An 18694-nucleotide genomic window follows, 5' to 3' on the forward strand; every position below is an offset into this window, starting at 1 on the left:
ACTTTCAATGAAAATTACTCACAAATCATACTCTGTGCCTTTATATCTTATTATTTTGGGTGTTCGTTGTTCTCCTTCTAGATTGTCACACTAGGTTCTAGAATAAAAAAAGTGCGCAAGGAAAACTTAAGTGTTACGTGGCTTCTGTTTGATTGTCTTAGCTAAGAATCAAATTTACTTAAATGAAGCAAAATGGGACGAAATTAAAGAAAATAAAACTCCAAGGGAAATAACGAACATGGACAGTAAAACTAAGCCCAAAAGAATGTTGTATTTTGTGAGGAACCCTTATTTCATATAAGCCTCGTGGTTTAGTTTAGGTTTCTTCGCTATTTTATATTTTTTTTTTACCTTGGACGCGAAAACCTGTATTTTTATTGTATCTTGTAAAACAAAAATAAATAAATGAATAAATAAGATGAATCAGGATAAAAGTAAGGATTATTTTGTTTTTATTCTTTCCGCTTCATATCTTGCCGCTTGATCGCTGGAAGGAAAACGAATAAATTAAAACAGCGCTTTCCCCACCTCAAGAATATTGAAAACATTTGTTTTTTTGGCGCGTCTAGAATTGCATTTAAAATTACTCGCATAACGAACATTTAGATTTTTGGCTTCAAAAGTTTGAGCAGTACAGTACCCAGAGCAGCTCAATGGAAAAATTGTTATGTTTCTTTCCCCGATCACCGTCGCTCTAGCATCGGTATTGAGAAGCTTTCTTTCACCGACGGCAACTATCGAAGACGCCGCAAAATGGAAAAAAAAAATGGGTAAAAACTCGGGGTCGGATCAAACAGTCGCACTGCGAGGGCACTATAAATCTTCAGACGTTTTTGTCATACTCCGTAAAACCAATAACGTGAACCAACTAACTTAAACGTTTTCTAAATAACGTGAGCACGAATTGGTGAATTTTTTATTTTCCGTTTCAACTTTGATGCCACTCCTATCAATTTATTCCTGGACAATACTCAAAGATGGTACAGGTTAGTACAATCTGAATGAATTTATACTTTCAACTGACGTTTCCGTTTCCGTTGTCGCTGCTTAAGTTACCTACTCCGGCTATATAAGACTCCGACATCTTGAAACTCTTGTCGCCTCGAATTTTTCCTCTCGAACTGTTCTAGTTAATTTACAATGTGTGCATTGAAATAAAAAAAAAAAATGGCAAAAAGATCTTACACCAGATCATTTTGGTTTTAGACTTACCATAAATACGTTTTCCCTTACGAAATCGTTTTCGTCACCATCAGCGTACGGGGCGGGGGGGCTAGGGGGGCTGCAGCCCCCCCTGTGGGGAAAAAAATAGTATTATTCGGGCAAATGGATGTACCGTTAGGGCAAAAACATAGTAAAAAATATTTTATTTTTTAATAACTTGATTTGGGCCGTGCTAGAGCAAGTGCCGAGGATAATGGAAGGCGTGGTCACTTTATCAAAGGATCGCGATCCCAAGACCTACAACGAAAGTAATTCGCTTCTCCGCTCTATTTTGTGACTTAAAGTTTGTTTATGGCTTGATGGTTTTGAAGCTCATGTTATCCAACACTGATAATTTGAGTAGATATCTACAGGGAGAACAGATGGATGTCATCACTGCCAAGAAGACTGCTGATGCTGTCGTTAAGACACTGAGCAATTGTCGCAATGAAGAGAGCTTCACTCAGATGTGGTCACATGCTGATGTTATAGGGCAAAAAATCAGAATAGGAATCGAGGGTACGAAATTTACCTTCAGAGATGCCAAGGTGTATCGAACCAGACCATCACGCCGACTTCAGGGCCTTACTCAGTGGTGAGACACCTGCTGCAGCGAAAGACAGCTCACAACAGACGCCAAAAGACCACTTTAGTATCACAGTTTATTACACAAGTATTGACAAAGTCGTCAGTGAACTTCAATCAAGGTTTTAGGGCAATGACCAGGAGGTTTTGTGCGCATTGGGCGAAATCGTATTCAGCCGTTCTCCAAGTATCAACAACATCCAAACTGTATCAAAATTCTATGGCGTGGATAGTGAAGTGCTATAAAGTGAGAAGTCAATCTTTGAAAACTACGACTGCGGGGACCCATGCCGGAGAAGAAACGCAACCGTGATGGTAAAGACCATGCATCAAAATGGTCTCCATGACATTTTACCTGTTCTATATAAAGTTGCCCCCATGCTGGCCACAATTCCTGCAACCTCGTGCTCTGCTGAAAGGTCTTTCAGCGCCCTTCGCCGCATCAAGACATTTTTAAGATCCACAATGGGACAAGAAAGACCGACTTAGCAGTATCGCCGTTATTAACATTGAAAGAAAGTATGCAAACAAGACAAAGCAGAATGACATACAAAGGATTATTGACATATTTGGGTCTCGAAGTAATCGTTCTACATACTTCTTTTAGAGCTCAAATGGGTACATTTTGTCTCTCACTTCGTGGTTTTGTATTTTAGAAATGTTGATCTCGATTTACCGAAAATATTTGCACTATTTTGAATGCCCGTGCTCTCACGGTATGGCGAAGAAAACTTGACGTCACGAAAGAATCATCTTGTGCATCTGTGACCAACAAGTTTCATTCGGGCAAATTATGTTCAGCCCCCCCCCCCCCCCCCGCAACAAAATTTTTCCCGTACGCCGATGTAATCGTCACCTGTAGTCGGGTATAAAATTTTTATCTTCTGAGGTCGTCAAGGCGTCAAGGTTATGGTGTAATAATTTAAAGACAATCTATTTACTGCACATCAACTGTCATACACACAATTGTGGAATGCCGATCAAATCCAAACACTTGCGTCATCCCGGTAAAATAAGACAAACAAAGCCAAATTGAAAAGAATGTCGACATTAATGTGAATTTTTTAAATTTCTTTTCCGTTATCATTTTTAAACTTCAGAATCATTAACGATCCTGAAGTGCAGCCAATAAGAAAATAATTTTTTTTTTTTCAGAAATTGTCACTTATGAACACAAAAAACACAAAATTCGACAGGTGTATGGTGACGACAGCTTATTACTCGGGCCGTAAGGCGGCACGAGTTAAGTTCTCGGTCACGCTTGCAAATTCATTTTTTTATTGTTTTGGGGGTCGCGATGGGCCGAGAGATAAGACTTCGGGCCACGAGTTAAGTTCTCGGTCGCGTTCTTTGTACTCGGGCCGTGAGGCGCCGAGTTAAGTTCACCACGTGACGTGTCATACAGGATGGCAGATGGAAGACACAAATGACTAAAAATAAGACTTAAGCATTCATAGAGAGAAGTATCTTGGAAATTCTTAATGACTACTTTAAATCACTTCTGTCCAAACCTGTAAATATCCGGACTTGAACAATGACGGAAAACGCTTTGCAAAAGTTTGCGTTTTAATACGATGCCAGTGATCACCACAAGATTTGGCAGAAAGCGTAGAAGACTTTTAATTGAATGTGGCCTTCACAACGATCATAACGGAAATTGCTGTTAGCGTCATTATGACCCGGGGTCACACAGATATTCATCTGACTCACGGTTCGTATTGAAACGTAATCAATGTACAAATGGTTTCTGTCTCCAAATCAAAGGTGAAAACGTAAGGATTAAAGCCCGCGATGATCTGTCGTTTTTTTTTTTGTCTGTACTCTTATAGACAATAGCTACGAGCCAATCACCGCGCGGGAATTATGACAGTTATTGTAAAAATTGCAATGGCCACTCCACACAGCTCCACTTATGGCCAGTACCTTACGCATGCGCACAGCCATATCATACCGGCCTGTTTACACTTACATTGCCAAGATTTGAACATTTCATGCGGTCATTTTATGGTCTATATAAGAGTATAGACCATAGAAACTGCCATCGATTTGTTTTTTTACAATAACATGGAAAGATGGGGAAAAAGAAAAAAAAAAAAAAAAAAAAAAAAACCAACCAATAGCTCACCTCGTCACATACGACAGGGTACGTTCCTTTTCTCGGAGTTCACAGCAGCACCCTACCAGTCGTTCCTTTATTGTGCGTTAGTGTGTAGCCGTATGACTGTTCCGCCGTTCATCGATCCCGTCGCGAAAAATCTCAGGTAAAATGAGCAAGTTTTCTTCAGGTATACTGAGAAAGTTATCTGGTTTTAGCTTGACAGTAAATCGATGGGACAATAGGTTACTGATGAGATCTGCAACAAGCGGCGTCCGAACTCAGTTCCTGAGCATTGTACTTAGCCTACATCAACGAAAACACACGTACGCGCGAGATACTGCACACGCACGCGCGAGATACTGCACTGCTGTATTTGCGTTTGGTAGGGTTGCCGTAAGAACTCCGAAAAGGAATCACTTTCAAGTTTGTCCCCAGTTGTAGGTAAGCCCGAAAATCGTGGAAAAAAGCTGTTTGAAACCGAGGTGGCGGTTAAAATCGATCTTTATTTGTCGCGTTTTGAAGACTCGTCTCAACATTATTTTCTTGAGTTAAGCAAAAGGTTTAAGAAATTTCAGATACAAGAAACAAAATAAAATAGAGTTATTTACAAGACTGATAATAAATCCAGTTCTTCTCTCTCCGCAGACAATGAAACACCAGTCAAAGACTACATGTTTCCCAGTTTTCGCTAGCAAGTAACATTTGTTCTGAAAGCATCTTGTTTCTCAACGTTTCTTCCAGAATTAATGTTCTGTCTGATGTTGTGTTCGTGTAAAGAAAACGGGTAAACTTAAGTGTTGTAGCAATCTCATAAAGGTTTGCAAATGACAGTTTGGTACGTTCGTTGAGGGCTTTTAGAGCTCGTTTATTGACGGAGACGAATGAATGAAACCATAGAAACGAAACATCAGGACATCTATTGACCATGGTTTCAAAGCCTAAGGCGAGCCTGTCGTAGGAAGCAGAACTCCTCACTAGGCCCTTTAAGCAGACGGAAACACAACTTGGAGGCCAATTTGTGTCCTTTTGTCCTTATTATTGCACAGAACTGGACAAAACAGCACAGCGTATTTCAATCCAAACAAATCACATCAGGATCATCGTCCTTCGCTTTGTCTCCAGTCCTTGGTGACTGCGTCTCGCCTGATTCCTGAGGGGGCTGGGAAGGGGCTTGACCCTGTCCAGGAGGGGAAGCTCGTGCTTCTGCTGCCGTGGGAGAGCTGGGGCCGGAGGAAGCATCAGATTTGATGAGACCCATAGCTGAAGCTTTGCTCCGTATAATGGATGTGATCTGATTTTCCACCAGTGCTGTAGCTGACTTGCTGAGCATTTTTCCAATGCTGCCCTGGATGACAGGAGGAGTAGCGCTCCGTGGGGCCTCTGTTCCGGTGCTCAGGCTGTACACGCTGTTGATGACTGGAGTCAGCGCGGGCACAGAGCTAGCAGGCGTCGGTACTGTCTGTGGTATAGCGGATGCTGCCGCAACAGTTGGCTTCGTGATAAGACAAGAGCCATACTGTGTGGGGGTGGGTGAGTTTACATGGTGACTAATCATTGGAGAGCTGGGTTTGGTTACAGTTTGTACGAGCCCAGGTTTTGGCAAACCTGACGAAGAGGCAGGAAGCAGCAGAGTGGTTGGCGGAGGAGGTCGCACTGTGATGGTTGCTGTGCTGCCTGGCACTGGAGGTGGGTAGTATACTGGTGGTGAAGAGAAGCGAAGGGGTCTGGCCTTAGCACTTAAAGAAGGCATGACGGTGGTGCCACCCAACACCAAGGGCTGTACCTTGGGTTGAATAGGAACTGTACCCACTCCTGAGATGGGAGCTGACTGGACAAGGCTTCCAGAAACAGTTACGTTAGGAGATGGCCCCTCACCACGTTTGGTCAGACGGTTCAGTATTCCTCTCTCTGACATGTTAAGCCTAGCCGTGACGGGCGGCATTCTAACAAGAGCTGAAGGCAGGCGATTGACGTCTGACTTCATGTCCGATAGGAGCTCCTCCAACTGGTTCAACACTGCAAACAAACAGCAAGTGTTAGAATTTACTTCTATTACAAAAACGTGTTTTGCTAATTGGCCGAGAAGCATTGTCCGCAAGAGCGGTTTACAGTCGTACGTTGAAAATGTTTAATAGGAACACCAGCCAATTTAGAAACATTTTCCTGCGCTTACTGACAGTAGGTGTTATAACGATAATAAAGTGCACTTCTATCACAAAAGCGTGGTTTTTGCTATTTGGCCGAAAAGCACTGTCTGCTAGAGCGGTTTACAATCGTGCGTTGAAAGAAACTGCGTTTTGGTTGATAAGAACACCAGCCAATTTGTAAGCCTTTTCCCGCACTGACAGCATCACGCTTTACGAAACTCACTCGACAACTGTTCTAACGAGGGTTAATACATCACAGATTGCCAGAAATTGTTTTTAGATGTACTTAAGAGCGGTTTTGGCGGGTATTATTAAATCACCTTTGTTACTACCGGTAATTTTCGTTACGGTTTAACAGCGATTTCATCACGATCTTGTTTTCATGAGAGCGGAGCGCAAGCGATGTGAGCATGAAAACTGGCTTTAGAGATCCCAGGTGAACTTTGATCGTTTTTCATGCTCACACCGCATTCACACCGCTCTAATCACAATTTGCCGATAAATCACTTTAAACTGAAAACGAAAATCGCCACTGAGTAGTTTATAACGGGATTTGAAATTGCACTTAAAATCGCCACAAAAGTCGTTGCTAAACTCGCATTTAAAAATTCGTCTCTACAAACGGAACTCGATATCCCAGCTATTTGTCCTGTAACGCTGTTTCATACCCGATATTCAATTTCACATGTAAGCAGCACTGTGGAATTCCACAAATATACCCTGTTTCGTGAGGGCATTTGTTTTTTTTTTAGGGGGGGGGGGGAGAGGGTAAGGATGCGGGGGGGGGGGGGGAGTGTAAAAAAAAAGTTCATTCCGAATGGCTTATTATCGAAAGATCACGGCCTATTGATGGTTTGCATGTGACGTCATGGCGACCATGTTGGTGGAAAGGAACAATAAGATTTATGCAAGTTAAAATGAACAAACTTTCTTGTGTTTTGTACATCAATTTGCGGCAATGGAAACCACCTATAAGATTTGGGGGTTTCTTTTTGGGTAGGCTTAAATTCGGCGGGGAGTAGATCCAGGTTTCAACGGTACTTTAAGCGTTTAAATTAGTTTGTACTAGAAGTAATCATGGACTTATGCCCCATTCACACCAAGGCTTAAACACGTTTAAGAGCTGTTTAGTTAAACACAGTTTAAAATTGTTTCCTTCATAAAAGCTGCTTTCGGATTTTTGTTGACTACAAATTTAGCACAATTAAAGTTTACTGAATTCTATGTCAAAGCCATTGGTTCAGCTTTCTGTTAACAATTTTCATTTTGTTAAACATGGTTAAATTAAACATGTTTTTTTGGTGTAAATGGGGCTTTAGTTAAGTAGACTCGACTCTGTGAATGACATTTTATAGCCAGTAGGTTGACTGAGTAAGACGCCGGTTAATTACATTTCAAATTTTGTTGGTGTTTAAAGAGAATGTACGGCACATCTTTGTACAAGGTCTATCGATGACCGTTCTCGTCGATAACAGCTGAGATAGTCGCGTTTAGCGCAAAAGCTAACTACAGGCAAATAAAGTTACTTATTCCTGATTTGACTGTGTGTTTTACTGGTGTGTTCAAACGATGGTATGTTACCGCTTATCGATGACCCTAAACTGAGAACTTCGGTCGAGTTTGATGTCCCAGGTAGTATAAGGTGTGCGTTTCCAAAAAAACTGAAAAACATTTCGGGCACAAAAACTATTTTACGTACGCAATGTTCATTAACAGAAAAGCGACTATTTTAATACTTTTGAAACGTAAAACTGTGGAAAAAAAACTTTACAAGATTGAGAAACACGTGGTTTAGTTTGAACAGAAAATAACTGTCACCAATTGACGGAAATACGATTTAAAATTATTTTTCTGTACCGGAAACTCCTTAGATGTCTAGAGAAACGGAGATCCAAAGTCCGCGTTTTACTGGCTTCGAAGAAGACCTTAAATGTGGCACATTTCTTTCAAGTGAAACTAAACTTCCATAAATTCCACAAGCACAAAGTCCTCTCTCGAATGTTTGATATCAGTATAAGCGCGACCCGATATAAATATTCAAAATGGCGCTGAAATGGTACACTACTCAAAAAGAAGACAAAAGAAAAGTTCCTAAAAAGAACCGTGGGTTACACAGGACGCTCATGCAATCAAGCAAATCTACTTCGTCGAAGGCAACAAGTCACTGAGATTTTGGATATATATAATCCCCAACGCGATCACAACATTTAACTTGTTTCCTAACTCGTCATCAAAGTCGGTTTTATGAAACATTCTGCAGACTAAGGCTTTGTTTAGCAGAATGAACACTGAAACGCACTTTTTTTCACACAAAAGGAAAGGTACAGAGAAGGAACGGTCGGTAACTGAGCACAAAAAGTAACAGCCGTGGAACTTCCATTCATAAATGTTTTATTTAACAAAAGAAACTGTTCAGTACCTTAATTCATTTTCACACTTTTAAATAAAATAAAAATGAAATTTAAATAAAAGATGCTCAAGAATTCGCAAGTGTTTTCTTTATAACAAAAAATGTGATGTGGGTAAACCACTTGAAACAAGCTTTGCAATCAAGTCAACAACCACACTTCGCACAGTATGACCTCGCCAATCATGGGTAGGTCCATGCAACATAACTGCATCTCGTAAACTTTAGTAGACTGAACTGAAGACATCAAACTGATGGTTTCTTAGATAATCCAATTGCCCTTGGTAAGGATGATATTACATGGGGATTAATTGGTGGCACAGATAGTGAGCAGAGAAAAACGAATTACTTCATAGGCTTGTAGCTGAAAATGCACTCTTTGGCAGCAATCTGCTGTAGTCAAAAGCTTGGGGATTGAGTGGGTAGATTCCTGCTCTTCGAAAGCCATCTCTTATCACCTCAGCTGTAATGGTCATATACCAAGCCATGTTATAGATCTTCGCAAAGTTGTGTTTGTCTACCACACCAGATGGATGATCAAGAAATTTGCCAATGGATTTTGTCAGTCCCTTCCTGAGAGGGCCATTAAGAGACAAATTAAGGGGCTGGACAAGATGGGCAAACTGCGCTGGGCGACATAATAGAATGACTTTGTTGGCCTTGGCCTCCTCCGTGAAGTCTGCTGTGACATGCGCCTTTTGCCCATCAACAAGCAGGAGAGCAGGCCGTTCAGCTGGGATTGATGGAAGGAACACTTCACGGAACCACTTTAAATACAAATCATTGTCGGTCCAGCCAAGCTTCTGGGGCGAGAACAGGACATCAGCGCCTGGGGAATCTCCTTGGGTGCCATACGACACCAGACCACTTCGACTTTTCAAAACGAACATAGACGGGATGCTGTCACCAAATGCACTGATACAGGAAAGCACCGTGACCTGCTCACGCTGTCGCTTGGGGATTTTTGGTCCATGTTTAGAACCACTGGCGCCCGTCGCAACTTTGTTCACCGAATCAAAATCAAACCCATTTTCATCAGCGCTGAAGACTAAATACGGTTTCCCTACAAGACTTTCATATTCGCTATTGGTCAAACACTTCTGCAATCTATTATAAAATAATACAACAGTGTCCATCTTCTGAGTTACATCACAGTTCTGAGACGACTGTGGTGAGATGACCGGGTTACGCTTTAAAAATCCCTTCCACCACTTCTCACTGAGACACCCGCCAATAACAGTTTTTCCACGCTTAACAGCCATTTGAGTCGCCATAAAAATGATGATGTCTTTGCTTCTGGCGTATCCTTGTTTCTTTATGTCAATAAAATACGCCGCAAGTTTGCCCTCCTCTTCCTCTGTCAACATTGTTTCTTGTCCACGCGTTTTCTCATGGATGATTTGAGCACTCGCCCTGTCAGCTACTAAAGCCTCGGTGACACTAGATGTGGTAGCAGCAGCAGCCACAGCACTAACTGAGACGTTCGCCGTTTGCACCATTGCAGTTGCTGGTATGAAACTTCCTTCCTGACATCGTGTGTGTTTCTTGGGACCGGGGAATTCTTCTAGTAACAAAAAAGGAAAAGCCGATCTTAAAGGGGGTCAACGTCATTCTATCTTTCTTTAGTTTCACGTAACAGAAATTAGACTCGAATGGATCATAACCACGCCACAATCAACGGTTTGCCAACGTACTAGAAACACCAAGGGGACGTGTTTTGAACTCTTTTAGAATGAGAGCAGAACAGAAAATACTAGAATACTTCACGTAACATTCCCAAACTGGAATGAAACACTGGGTTCACCTTTGTGCTGCGTAGTGTTTGGCCAGTACTACAACACTGGTACAGGTAGGGTTTTAAGGTATTAAGACACAAAGCAATCCACCTACTTTCACAATGGTTCCCCTTCCAAATTCATGTTTCAAATTTCTTTCCCTTTGTTACTTCTAACGAATTCCCAAAATGTCTATCATTTTTACCCTTTTAGTTTTTTACCCTTGGTCCACACTGAAATTACACGGGCCTCGGATTTGTAACCAATCAGAACAAAGGAAAACATTTTGAAGACCGTGCCTCTATTTGCTACTGCGCATGCATTCTGCGCATCTCGAGATGGTATGAGAACCTATTTCTAAAGGAAGATGCAACCTAATACAAAGTTGTTTTTGCGCAGTTTACGTCTATGCAAAAGAGAAGATCTTAGCAAGGGGCTTTTTAAATCCAAAAGAAAGTTGGGTGTAAGAACGCAATTTTCAGGGCAATCAAGGTTCAATTTGAAAAAAAAAAAAAAAAAAAAAAAAAAAAAAAAAAATATATATATATATATCATACATTGTGATGTATTTTAATGCTTTGTGTAATTATTGTTGCTCATTATTTCTGAAAAATGCATGGTACATTTTAAACCGAGCAATGGAATTTTAGTTAAAGCATAGCTGTTTGTGACTTACAAACAGAAAAAGTACATGAGCTGAAAAGTCAGCAAGAGAACAGATTCTGAAAGAACTGAAAGTAGAGTCAATGTCAATGTGGCGATCGTCGAAAGTTGAAAACTGAGAGGTTTGTAAACCATAACCGAGAACAGGAATAGTAAAAGATGCATTCGAACCCAATTTTGTGGTTTAAACTCCCTCCTACAAACCAGGCAGGGACATGAAGTGAGTTCAATGACATCTTGGATAAAGGACACCTTGCATCGATCGACTTGTAGGAGCAGGGATGTTTGGTCTGAAAACACTTCAGTAATGCATCAGAAAATCACTTTAACAGCAAGTCACTATTGATCCAGCCAGACGTTTGCGCATTGACAAGGGTTCAACCAGGTGCACCCTCGAGGATTCCTTTTGGCACTCTAGCGCTCTGGCGGAATGACAGAAGAATATTGTGGGAGCGCACGCCAGCACAGTTAGGTTTTCGTGGTGGCCTTTAGGTATGCGTGATGTGAACTTCATTCCTCTGGCAGCGGTGATGGCCAAACAATGGAGGACGAACGTTTAAGAAGTTAAAGGAGCATCGCAGTATTTTTCCTATTGTTTTTGGCGGGTTTATTGGTAGGTAATTTACGGAGAACTTCACACGAAAAACTGCTAACAGGTATGTGGAAAGATTTGTGGTTGTACCACTTGGGGGAGCCAACAGTTATTAATAATCATTGTCGCTCCATCTTGCGATTGGCTCCGCTATCTGCGTGTAGTGTCAATTGTAACTGCTGTCGTTTATAATTTTAATGTGAATTAAATGTAAATGTTACACGTGTTTAATGAAGATTGCTGTTGTGTTGTTGAAATTGTAAAAGCTTTTAAAAACTTTTTGCCGGCATCTTTAAATTTTCGTTCTTTTCTTACTTATTAATTAATTTTGTGTTAATCACTTGTTCCTGAAAAAGTCCCACCTGGGAGGTAACAATAAACATGTAATGTCTAACTTTCGTTTCGTAACTGTAAGTAAAATACAAGCTAGTTCGATGGATACTTACAACACGTTTTCATTATAGCCAATTTCTGCTTGTAATATCAATACCTCTAACATCTGGGCTTTTACGAGTTGTTAAGTTTTGAATAAGTTTAATGTTTCTTCACCAAGAGACTTTTTACCAAGAAAGCAAGGTAGCCTTTCCTTGACGCTGTTGTTTTACCTAAGCTTAACTATAACACTTACACCAAAGCCATTGAGACTTAAAATAAAGTCGCTCAAGTAGGGTGTATATGAATTTCGTCTTTCTGAGAATCGACTGTTATTCTTTGTGTGAGAGCTTCTATAAAGCAAGTAAGTCTGAGTCGAGCTTTTGATTGTTTAGAAGAAGATGCACTGTTTCATTTGCATATCAAAACGGACGTCGTGACCGCATACTGTAGCAGCAGATTACGGACTAAAATTGATAATAACAACATGTTCGGTCCCTTGTCTCTAACTGGAAAGTCCAGGAACTTTTAAGTTATCAATTGATTGACTGGTTGAATATCCTGTTTTTCTCTTGAGTTTGGAAGGCACGTTCATAACTATTCTCATAACTGGCTCTTGACCAAGTACAGTAGCAGAACAACCAGAAAAAAGTTCTAAGGATTCCGGCATCAGAATGGCCAAACAAATGCGCAAAAAAAGTCAATGCAAGTATTTTCGATCCAGAATGGTTTCCCTAAAAACTCATAAAATGAGCTACGATCACCCATACAGGAAGTTTAAAATCGAGACAAGTACCAAAGGCTATTGTAAGCGACCAACAATTGTCGTCGTTTATTTTGAGCCAGATATCCTTAAGATGCTATTGTTTCCACTAGGAAGCTGTACAATGTGTAAGACTTTAGTTTTTAGCTAGGAAAAAAGACATGAAACGTTTGTTCTTCGCTTTCTGCTTTAACCTTAAGCTGTAACTCCGGTGCAGACAGTGAAATATATATCTTTCCCGCAAATTGTAATAGTCACTGTGCCTCACTTCAGCCAAGAGTCATGTTAAGTTAAACCAATTTTAAAAACCGTTGCCATGATACCATACTTCTTTCAGAGGTGCCAGGTTTTAGCTTGACAAAAAGCTTTACTACTTTACTACTGTTTACAAATGCGTACAAATGAGGTCAAAACGCAGAAATACCAACAACACTGGTTAGGGTAAGGAGAGCGTTAGCTTGAAACAAATTCAAAACGTAGGTGACTAGAGTGAATTGGCAATTGCAATCGATCCAGGGATTGGGTATCGCAGAAAAGCTATTTCTTAAGGCAAGAAATTCAGAAAATGTGTATTTCAGTCGTTCTTTGGTCTTAAGTTTTTCAGAAACTCAAGATAGTTTGCTTAAAAGAATGTTGGTTTTGGATAAATCACATTCCTTTTGCTTTACGTGTCTTCAGTTGCTGATCACAGGTGACATAAAAATGTGTTAAGAATAATTGTCTGTTATCTTTGCAAGCAGAGCCGTGGTCTTACTACCAATGTGGGACGTTCTATTCAGTCAAAATCATTGTCTTTAACACTCAACCATAAATAATTCACAAAGAGAAAACAAACTAAGGAAATAACTCCCGTGAAGGAGGTTAGGAAAAGTTTGCGAACTCTTGCTTTGAATTTCACCAAGAATTGTTAATGGTTTGAGAAGCTATATCAAACACTTGAAAGAGTGTTTCATTCGATTACTAAAAGTATCGAAGATGGTTTAAAAAAATTCAGCTGCGCCTCGTTTTTCTAACCTACTTCTCGGTGTTTGGAAATCGGAGGAAACACTCTTCCTCATGATTGATATATTACGTCCCACCTTAGCAAGTACGTTCGACGTTCGTTTTATTCAACCGGTCACTAACGTTCTCATTTCATTGTAGCTTTATTTGTCACCCCTAACTAAACCACAGTCAGTGAGGGAATGAACTTGGTGAAAATAAGTGTGGGTGACCTCACAATCTATTAATCTGCACCTGTGGTGCACGCCCAAAAATAATCTGAGAGGTTTTAATTCAAATTGCAATTTTAATGTTAAAACGCTTTGGGTCTAACGGCATAGCTAATTTTCTCACCTGTGCCCTAAACAAAAGGACAAATCTGTAGAGCGATAACCACATAAGATAAAGAAGGTGACAAAATACCTTTATGAAGCACAGCATTGGCAGGTTTGTTTCCCGCTAGGGATTCCTTGGATAAATGCTGATGACTTTCTGCCAAGCACTCCAGTTCTGCAAACCTAACAAAAAAGCCATACCATAATTTGTTAACTACACGCTCTCTTATTTTTCTTAAAGAAAATAAATAATTTTTCGCTTCCTCTCCTCGCAAGAGGCAATTTCCGAGAGGCAATTTCTGTGCGCACTCGAGTTACTACTGAAAAAATAAGGGTCTGCTTGTAGTCTAAACAGTTGCGTTTAAGTCTACAACGTCACTTGATGCATTTTCCAGGAAAAGAATAATGTAATTCCAGTAAGCTTATCAGATACATTAAAAAACCCTACGTTATTACAAGCTGATTAGTAAATGTTCAGCAAGTCTCAGCTCAACAACAACAACAACAACAACATACAACAGTCATAGGAAAACAGTTCCTTTGCAGACTTAGCCACGGGAAAAAGGCTGGATGAGGTAGGGGGTAATCGTGAAAGCCCTTCTAAGTCTATGTTGTTTACTGGTTGTTAACTTTTGTTCCAAAGTTGACTGTCACTGAAGTTATCAAAACACCGGTTAGAAACAACAAGGTCATTCTCGAGACTGCTTTATCCAACCTACAAATCACACTCGAAACACTACAGACCAACAGGCCCCGGTTGTGCAAAGAGCGGATAAAGCTATCCAGCGGATAAAAATGTACTCCAACCCTTACATTTTATCCACTGGATATAGTTATCCGCTCTTTGAATTATTTTTGTTGCAGCTTACCGTGCATTGAGAGCCATGGCAGGATGGTTAGCATCCTGTCTTAGCCTCATACCGTCAGCTCTTCTCAGCTGCTCCTCTATCACCAGCGCTTGCTCCAACAGCTGAAACACAAAACAACACAGTCTCACTCAAATGACACACACTGGGATTGGCTAATGATGGAGGGGCTTCAATCACTAATACTGAAAACAACGTATGTTAAGGGCAATGCCTACTAATACAGAGGTATTTTTGTGCAGTTTATTACTATGCGGGAAAAGTAGATCTTAGCAAGGACTATTGGAATCCAAAGAGAAAATTGGGGGTAACCACGCATTTTTTTTTTTTTTAGAGATAATTAAGCAACAGAATTCTAAACGGCGTAAAAACATCTCCGTTTTAGCAGGCATCGCCGTTAAGAAATCCGACTTTCTCGGACCATCTCAAGATGCGCAGAACGAAAGCGCAGTAGCAAAAGTAGGCACCGTCCTTAAATCATGTCTTTTTCTCTGTGACCATAGCACTGATGTTTCGGCTTTGTTGGACCTCATCAGCATGCTATAGCCAACGTATAGGCTCACTTTGAAAAACGTTTTGGTAATAATAGGGTTATGTCTTTCTTACCACTGTCGACTTAGTACCTTTGTCAGATGGTTGTCATCTTACTCTTTCACTTCGATTTTGTCCCAACTTTGTACTATTCTTTTACTTTGAAAACTTGATATTCAACAAGGGTAAGCGGGAAGGCCGCATCCTATGGAACTTTTTTACTTTGAATTGAGGAACATTACGATCTGATGGGGTAATTTGATGTTTACCAGCAACTATAAGAGAGTATCTGAATCACAAACCTTGAAGCGTCGTGCGATGAACCGGTTCTTGTACTCCAGAGAAACTGTAAAATCAAATCCAAATAATCAGCACCCCAAACAATACCAAAGCAAACGAGTTACCACACCAGGAATAAAGAAATATTAAGGAAGTTCAAATTTGACTACTAGTACGAGCACGACTTTTCAAATCCAGTTTGTCTGGTGTTGATAACCACTTGTCAAACTAAACTCAATCTAGTGTCTCCTTATCTGCTGGTAAACAACGCGAAGGAGCGAGAGTGCTGGGGATGTGACTGATTTGAAATTTGAAAGTCGTACTCGTGTTCTGTTCTGAAGGTCCCTAATGCCTCCTTCGGAGGGGAAGTGTGTGGGCTTTTTTTCTAACACGGGATAAAACATAACAAGTGAATGCAAATTTTAAGCTCACAAAAATACAAGCTTTACTCCTAAGTTATATTCATTGGGCTAATAAGTAAATAAAAATAAATCAAATGTATTTAGCGCACAGCACTAATTGGGGACACTATACAGATCGAATTGGAATTTAGAAATGTTGGTTTTTGAGGAGAGAGGAAATGGAGTACACGGAGAAAAACCTCTCGGAGCAAGGAAGAGAACCAACAACAAACTCAATTCACATATGACGCCGAGACCGGGAATCGAACCCGGGACACATTGGTGGGAAGCAAGTGTTCTCACCACTGCGCCATCCCTGCTGATGTGCAAACACATCTCAACATATCAACTTACCATTTTTAAAAGGCTCATTAATCACTCCAAACTTGCGATCATTAGCAATGTCCTGCCACCGGCCATAACCGTGTCTAACAGAGTAGAAGAGTCAAGGAGACGTCTACACAAGAACAATCCATTGTACACGAGGGAAAGTATTAATAAAGTAATGCACGACACTAAATAAATTCTATTGCTTTATATAGCACTCTGGTCACGTTATAATGGCACCCCAGTGGCATTTTAGTCAGGTTTTTCCAACCAAGAACCAATTATCACTGGACAAGTCTGGCCCTAGTTGTTCAAAGAGCGGATAACTTTATCCCGCAGATAAGTCGCTATCCACGGGATAAAATGCTTTGGTTGGATTACATTTTATCATGCGGATAGCGATTTTTCCACTGAATAGCGTTATCCGTTCTTTGAACAACCGAGGCCTGGGTGGAGAGAGACATTGGTTGCACTAGACCTACTTATCAGCGACTTGGAAAATCGGTTGTTCCGGTGGGAAATCAAATCCTTTCCATTGGACATTTAACGAAAAAACAAAAAAAAAATTTCCTTTGCATACCACTGTAACATTTGCTTACCGTGCTTCTTGATAATATAAGGGGTTTGTTGATTAAAATTCGCAATAGAAATAACTGTTCCATTTGGTTTCTAACTGGCTTTTCCATACAAACGAAAAGTGCTCCAGCCTTCACAGGAAATTTTGGTAAAAAAAAAAAAAGGCACATTTCCTAACAAATATATCACGGACACTTAAGTTTTTCCCTATCAGACATAGAATTTACATGTGAGATAGCTGAAACATCCCGCACAGTTGGACCAAATATAATATGTCCACGTTTTCTTTACAGGTAACTATCCGGCTAGAGTGCACTGTGTCTATGCAACCAACCCTTGGGTGTGGACAGTACAATTTTAGCTCATTTTAACTTTCAACCTCAAAGCAACAAAGATTTGCCAGCTACTGAGAAGCAAACAACACTACAGGTAAGTACTACTGAATAATTTGAATGGTCATAATTACTGATATATTTGACACAAAACCCGACATGAAATGTGGAAACACCCTGTTTAGTACATTATACTGCTACAAAGCAAAGTGCTGCTCCAAAGGTTTCCCTTGAATGGTTCAACTTTAAAAAGAAGTTCATTAACGGATGCGAGGCATCCAACATGATTTCATGAGCATGATTTCATTTATTTGTATTAAGCATCTCTATCAAGCTTTGCCTTTACAGAGGTTGGATGAAAAAAAAAAAAAAAAAAAAAAAAAAAAAAAAAAAAAATTTGCCAGCCTGTAAAAACAGCCGTCTTGCCGAAGACCTTAATAAAACCCGCTATGAAATAACCCTACCCACAACTCAGAAGCTTACAAACACAAAGTTTGACTTTGCATAATAAACAACGAAAAGGCTTCAAAAGACATAGCAACAATTTGTTAAGGATACGTAACAACTCCAGCCAACAGCCAGTAGTCATGGCATCTCCACCAGATGTCATCACATTTCCTCTTCTCCTCCACTTCCCACAGCGTGTGCAGCTCAGTGAACCCTCCATCGGCAATGTTAAATATGAAGCGCCGTTGCTCATTGGCCATGCTGGCAACCTTGCTTGATACAGGACACTTCTCAGTGGATTTCTCAAGTTTTGGGACTGCTACAGTCTCAGATTTCACAGGTTCTTGTTCTGTTTTTACAGTCCCTTCAGGCTTCTCTGGTGTTTTCTCCGTTGTTTTCTGTTCTGGTTCTATACTGTCCACAGCAGCAGTTTCCTCTGGTTGATCAGAGTCTGTCTTTTCAGAGCATTTCTTACTAGTATCATTTGTTTCAGATTGTTCTGACTTCTTATCACCCTCCTCAGTTGTCTCTGTTGGCTTCTTAACTGTTTCATCGGATTCCTCATCATTAACCTTATCACAACCTTTTTCCACTTCTTGTCCTGACTCTGTTGCTTCACTGTTTTCCTTTTTGTCTAATGAGACATTGTCCTTTTCCCCGTCAACCTTCCCATCCTCAGCTTCTGTTGTGTCCTCCTCTTCTTTCTCCTCGGCTCTTACTGAACTGTCATCTTTCTTATCAACAATTTTGTCCTCATCCTTTTTCTCCTTATCATCTGTTGCCTCTTTCTCCGCATCAGCCTTGTTGTCTTCAGCAGTCTTTTCTCCATTTTCTTGAACATCCATGGGCTCTGTTTTGTCGGATATTTCAGCTTCATCTTTGCTTTCCTTCTCCGTGTCCTTATCCTGGCTGGCCAAGCCTTCCTCCATTTTTGACTCTTTATCCGTATGTTGGTCTCCTATCACACAATTTCAACTTGTTAGCACACGAGAACTTAACACACTTATTTCTCAC

The 18694-nt window shown here is 40.5% G+C and overlaps 1 protein-coding gene across 4 annotated transcripts in view; it reads right to left on the reverse strand.

The window, feature by feature from the left end:
* Window positions 1-4369: 4369 nt before the first annotated feature.
* LOC146477248 (ATP-dependent chromatin remodeler CHD4-like) overlaps window positions 4370-18694 on the reverse strand; it is a 55029-nt gene continuing 40704 nt past the window's right edge. For 3 of the 4 annotated variants that reach the window (XM_085113695.1, XM_085113694.1, XM_085113697.1), the window contains 6 exons: window positions 17792-18638; window positions 16353-16426; window positions 15621-15664; window positions 14791-14891; window positions 14010-14104; window positions 8408-10004 (listed from right to left, as the gene is read on the reverse strand). In XM_085113695.1, the coding sequence (XP_084969821.1) occupies window positions 8791-10004; window positions 14010-14104; window positions 14791-14891; window positions 15621-15664; window positions 16353-16426; window positions 17792-18638 (2375 nt within the window). In that variant the 3' untranslated portion in view covers window positions 8408-8790. Of the gene's footprint in view, window positions 5903-8407; window positions 10005-14009; window positions 14105-14790; window positions 14892-15620; window positions 15665-16352; window positions 16427-17791; window positions 18639-18694 lie in introns of those variants that run through there. The other variant, XM_085113698.1, reaches the window with a different exon arrangement.

This window comes from Pavona decussata, unplaced genomic scaffold, assembly GCF_977016875.1.
Source record: "Pavona decussata unplaced genomic scaffold, jaPavDecu1.1 SCAFFOLD_71, whole genome shotgun sequence".
Taxonomy (NCBI): domain Eukaryota; kingdom Metazoa; phylum Cnidaria; class Anthozoa; order Scleractinia; family Agariciidae; genus Pavona; species Pavona decussata.